This window comes from Physcomitrium patens, chromosome 2, assembly GCF_059467195.1.
Source record: "Physcomitrium patens ecotype Gransden chromosome 2, ASM5946719v1, whole genome shotgun sequence".
Taxonomy (NCBI): domain Eukaryota; kingdom Viridiplantae; phylum Streptophyta; class Bryopsida; order Funariales; family Funariaceae; genus Physcomitrium; species Physcomitrium patens.
In genome coordinates this window covers 21,225,512-21,231,511 of record NC_143411.1, presented here as the reverse complement: position 1 = coordinate 21,231,511, position 6,000 = coordinate 21,225,512, and the positions used below count along the sequence as shown (strand labels likewise).

General features: G+C 32.8%; 1 protein-coding gene across 1 annotated transcript; it reads right to left on the bottom strand.

Moving 5' to 3' along the window:
- LOC112295058 (large ribosomal subunit protein uL18) lies at positions 1–3,467 on the bottom strand. Its single transcript, XM_024546194.3, has 10 exons — positions 3,444–3,467; positions 2,478–2,609; positions 2,298–2,367; positions 2,065–2,156; positions 1,708–1,834; positions 1,520–1,599; positions 1,148–1,264; positions 842–976; positions 505–674; positions 1–374 (listed from the first exon to the last, which is right to left on the bottom strand). Exons 1-10 carry the CDS (start codon positions 3,465–3,467, stop codon positions 287–289), a joined length of 1,035 nt encoding a protein of 344 aa, XP_024401962.2. The 3' UTR covers positions 1–286.
- Positions 3,468–6,000: the final 2,533 nt, after the last annotated feature.

The window sequence follows — 6,000 nt, the reverse complement described above, 5'->3', positions numbered from 1 at the left end:
TGTTCATGGAATGAAATCGAGTTAAAAAATGTGTCGAGAGTTGAATTACCGGTGCGTACGTAAGAAACAGAATAGGCCAATTGCTGACAAAGCTTCAAACACGTGATCTCCAAACGAGACATCCAAGAACAAGAGAGACTATCAAATGTGAATTCTCCATGCTAAATGCATGCAGCTGAAGCTGTGGCAAAATAAATCAGAGTCACCCAGTCTCTTTCTACAAGCCATGCTTGGTTGGGCGTGCTTAGCCCTGCAGCACATTAGCAAGCTTCCCATGCTATCTAGTTTACGCATCTCCCTCAGCATTAATGGCATTTAGGCGTTGAACCAAAGCAGCCTGGCGCTCCTCAAATGTCAACTTCTGGATCTTCCATCTGTTCAAGACAAATTAATATGATCACGTGAGTACGCAAAACACGGAGACAAAAGAATCACAAAACAGACTTCTACAAGGAACAACGACTAAAGTGTCCAATGATAGAGTACATAAAAAGAGTAACTTACTTCCTCTTTTCAGCAGGAGCCTTCTTCTCAGTCTTCTGTTGGTCAGGGTCTGCACGGATTGCAGCATGCACTTTCGTGTACATTTCTGCAAGCTCATCGGCCTCAATTCCTTCTTTAATGAATTTATTGAAATGAGATTGGTATTTCTCAGGCTCATCTTCCTTCAAAAGCTGTATGAAAACATGATAGACACAGGTCAAAAGCTTGTACTATAATGACGATACATAGTAAGGAAAGTCCAGTGATTATAACATTGAATGTATTATTCATAACGCGGTGATAAGATAAAATAAGTGTGATTACAAAGAGAACTTAAGTTCGTTATAAAACGACGTACCCTCATGTAGTCGGCAACGTGACCACCCAAAATATACTTGCGATGTGTCTCAGCATTCAAGGATTTATCCTCCTTGCTGAAACCGGCGAACCGCTTCTCACTGTGAGGAACATCCAATCCTCCATCTAAAGCTCCCTGTAATAATAGATAAACAAACAAAGATGTGCTGTAAAGCAAACATTCGCTGAATTCTTACGCAAGCAACACATACCGAAATTATGCCAGGTCTTGTACCGACATCAATGCATTTTCTCTTGTATTGTAAATGCATCATAACATGTGAGAAAGTTGGGAAGATAAGGATACCTTCAGAGCACCAAAAACCCTGTTCCCGGTAGTGGTCCTCACTAGACCGACATCTAAAAGAGCCCTAAATGGTCTCTTTCCTTCACCTTCCTCGACATTGTAGTCCTCTCCAGTTGCCTGCATTAAATTAGACATATAGCTATTACTGCAATTCAATAATCATGATAGAAAGTCAAATGTACCTGACTGATGGGACTGAAATTAGACCTTCCGCTCACTTCTATGCGTAGGACATCAAAGAACCTCGGTTTGATCATCAAAACCAGTCATGCACAATCAACCTTGTGTCCAACGCAAGTGTGAACCCCACAAAACCAAGAGGGTCACTACAATCTTCATGAAGGTATGGAAAGGAAAAGATAAGAAACAAACCGTCTCATTGCCTACGTACTCCTGGTCCAACTCGAAATTCTTTAAATGACGACGAGCCAAAAGAAGACCAGTGCAGTAAGCTGCGCACCAATACAAACCATTGACATCAAACAAACAAACGGAAAGGAAGACCGTTGTCAAAAACAAAAGGTCGGGAGTAAAAAATCACTAGACAAGTGAATACGTACCAGCAGCATAATTAGTCAGACCGCCCTTCAGACCATACCGAGGGAGCTCATGGGCGTAGGCAGAGGTAAGAACAATATCTCCAGCAAGAGTGGCATAGGTGATTTGCGCAACAATATCCTTGTTGGTCTGAAAGGGTAGGTCAAGGTTCGCTAACAACAAACTAGACCGATCATACACGAGAATCTTACACACATAATACGCGTAACTGCAATGTCCCAAGGTAGTAAACCTCGAAATCATCCAGCGAAAGCGTCATTGTCTGCAAAAGCCAAACCCTAAATGAAATCCAAAGTGAAGTCCACAACAACCCGAGCTGAGTGTGTATCACACACCCACAAATTAAGCTCAAAGGATACGAACCGCACAACGAAACGGTACTTGGGGGTGTTGTACTTGTTCTTATCTTGGGTGGTCAAGCGAATCCTCGCACGATAGTCAGTCTTCCCGGCTGCAGAGACCACAACTTCACTCTCAGCTCCCCAAAAAAACACAGCATGCAAACCCCTAAACCCTAATACAGAGGTCCCAACACTTCTCCCCCAAATTCCAAAAATTCTTGCGCCCAACAAAAACCCAACTCCAATCTCACCTCTCCGGCGTTTGTACTTGACTTGAAACCTCTTGAAGTAAGCCTTAGTCTTGTTGGGTTTGATGAAAGCCTGATCATCAACACGCAAAACCAGTGAGACACAAAATTCGTATATTTCTTGATAGCCCAATTTCCTGCAGTTCATTGAGGTGGGTGAGAGAGATGAGGCAAGAGACTGACCATGGCAACAACAAGCTCCGAGACAGCAATGACAGCCCCGATGAGAGCAACGAGAGAAGGAGAAACTCGTAACTTCGACACCGCAATTACAGCCCAGCTGGAAGCATTGCGGAGCCGCCTGCTGAACAAATCCTAAAAATCCAGAGTCGCCTTCTCAGGGACTTGGGCCACTTCTGCAAGGTCTTTAATTAACATTAGTGGTTGATTTTGTTGATTTTGTCTGTAATGCTCATTAGGAGCATTGGGACTTTATGTTCAACCATGCCTTACAATATTACATTTTTCGATGATGAGATGTGAAGTAAAGTTTGTTATGCACACATGAACACAAGTTTGTATGAAGGATTTAACTTGTATTCTTAAGTTTGGAAATGTATCAATCTCAAAAATGTTTGATAATCAAGTTCTCCTTGGGATCAATTCAATTTCCATTTGCATATTAAGAGAATGTTTTTTTTGTTTTTTGTTTTTTGTTTTTTTTTTTCTCTTTTTTCTCTTTTTTTAAAAGGAATGCTTGATCCGTGACAAACTTTGAACTAAGTTTTGATAGCCTAACTTTTTCTTATATTGAAGTTTAGTGTTCTATTAAGTTTCATTAATTGCACATTTAATACTGTTTAATAATATTGTTCTATTAACTTTTCTTTTCTTCTCTTCTCTTCTCTTTTCTCTGTTTTTTTCTTCTTCTAACATCAGACAACAATTCAATTGCACTGAAATAATGTCAAGTCCCACTTAACTTGAAACACACTTTATTCTTAAAAGTACAGATTTATACCTTCTATGCACTAAATGGTATCGACTTACATGTCACACAATTTCACAATACACATGATGACATTATCCTTTTTTCAAATAATTTTATTATAAAAAATACTTGTGTGAATTGTCCTATACTCAAAATTTTATTCATAATAGTTGGTTTCTTCAATTTACCTTTATCAATTTTCATATAAAAGTGAGTACCATCACAGAATCAAATCTCAACATGTCTATATGTATGTGTGTGATAAATGCAATAGCATAATGCTAATGGTTGTTAACAATATGTGTACTCATCCTGCACTGATTAAAAAAATTTGACATAGCCATTAATACTTTCATTGTTATTATTATTATTTTATTTTATTTTATTTTATATTGCTTTGCCATCTATTTTGAATTCTTTCTGTTTTTTTCTGTTTGTTTGTTTGTTTTTTGTGAGAGATATTTTATTGTACTTGCTATATATAAATATGGTGAAGTTTATTCTAATATATTTTAAATATACGTGGTCTTATTTTATTATATATCCTTTTTATATTCCATGATTTGACTGTTAAGAATACCCTTTCCTCTGTACCCCAAAGTTTGAAGTGACTTTATTCCATTGGACACCTCAAATGCCAATTCTGTGATTGCCAAACAAATTGTTTCATTATCATATATTTTTTATTGCACTTACACAATTTTTTCAAAGATGCTTATTTTTATTATAACACATAATTTTTTTCAGGTATTAATTATAATTTTGATGTCCGAAATTCACCAGTTCACATATTCTTTGTTGTAGAGAAAGAAAACTCAAAATGCTTATAAACTTAGCAATCTATGATATTTCTACAAAATGTTGAATTTTATTAATTATTTATATCTATACATATTTTTGTAATGGTTATTGTTTTATTTAATTATATAATTTCATATATACATATATAACTAATTTGCTAAAACATTAAACTATTATGAAAAATACATTTTCTTTTTGGAATTAAAAAATACTTGAGTTTTTTTTTAAAAAAAATGTCATGCTAGGAATTCCAAAAAAGTTAAACAAAAATAACAAAAATTAATTAACTTACTCTAGTTTTTTTTTTTTTTTTTTTTTTTTAATAATAAATTGATACGTCATACAAATTTAATGAAGTTTTGTATTTCTTCTTCTATACTAGTTAATAATATTTTTTAAATGTCAACATTACATTCATTTTACTTTGCTCAACTATAAGAACCTTGTGTGATTTACTAAAGCTCCAACAATAACACCTTGTTTAGAATTTGCTTTCATTCAAGCAAGTTCTTTGTCAAATTAAAATGTAAAAATTTCTTTTCATAACATAGCTCATTCAACAACCTTTGTGCTTTTAAACCCTTGTCCATTCTTTTCTACTTCTTCTTGTTGTTGTTGTCATTTATTTGATTATGTTTTGTACAAAAAATAATAATAAAAATAAAAAACCTCTTTTCAACCTCATAATATAATTGCAAACCTTGAATTGTATTCAACATTTTGTGTTTTCTTTGCCAATTCAATCCATCCAAGGCTCTGGTTTTCTAAATTGTTCTATTAATAATTTTATATTTTATTCTTCACATAGTAATTTTTGTATAACTATAGAATAAGTAATTTTTTTTCTTGACATGTTGACTTTTAAAAACTATAAATAAAAAAATATTTCAAAATGATATACTCTTGAGTATGCCATTTAGTTATATTTTTAATTTGATTTTATTTGAAAATTTTGTTGTGCTTGTGCACAAAATTTAAAAGTCATGAAACACTTGGTAAAAATCAAAGTTTGTAGCAAATAATGTTAATTATGCTATTTTTGACACAAATGGTTAATGTTGTCTTATATGTCATCACCAATATATATTAAATTTTTATTATTCTAAAGGTCGTATATATAATTAGAAAATATTATGAAAATTGATATTAATTCATAATTCACATAATAAAGAATACATACAGGTATGTTACATAATTTTCTAAAAATATTCAATTTATTGACTTCATTATATATATATATATATATATATATATATAACTTTTATCTTCTGTATTTTTTATTTTATAAGTGAATTTCTAATTAGTTCATAGTCCCATCTATCCATCAATCTATTCTTTACAAGATGAAAATAGAGACATAAATATTTTAAATCGGAGATCTTGTCAACAAATAATGCCTAGTGAGATTCCATAACATTATTTTCAAAACTACAATCTCATAAAAAAAAATAAATTTCTCGTATTTTTGTAAATATATATATAAAATATACATAAATCCTCCAACCAATTATTTTCTCACAATTTTCCAAAAAAGAGCCAAAGTCTCACCCACCGTGCCACATCCCACAAGGTATGATTGCAACTCCGATTAATATATTTTTAAAGTTTTTTAATCACAATTTTTACAAAAATTGTTGTGCATATTTTTCTTCTCTCAAACATTTTCTAGATTTTCTTGAACTTCTTAATTTTACATGCACTACATTGTTCAACTTCCTACTCATTTTTTTTTTTTTTTTTTTTGTTTCTTATGATTTGATCACGTCGCAATTTGATCACAATGTCCATTAATAAAGATCTAATTGGAATTTAGCATTTCAATAGTTCCAAATTTGACATATGAAAGTGACAGATGAAGAATCTACTTTGAGCAAAAGGATATATCACTCATATTAATGGCACAAGACATAAAAAATTTGTATCTGAGAACAAAAGAATACAAGATTTTATTATGAACTTAGAATGATTTAACTC

Excerpts from the sequence above, each read along its gene's own strand:
- LOC112295058 (XM_024546194.3), bottom strand. The coding sequence starts at position 3,467 with ATGTTGAGATTTGATTCTGTGATG. Across the intron at positions 2,610-3,443 it reads TGAGATTTGATTCTGTGATG|GATTTGTTCAGCAGGCGGCT; the intron begins GTACTCACTTTT and ends CTGGATTTTTAG. Across the intron at positions 2,157-2,297 it reads CAAGTACAAACGCCGGAGAG|CCGGGAAGACTGACTATCGT; the intron begins GTGAGATTGGAG and ends TGGTCTCTGCAG.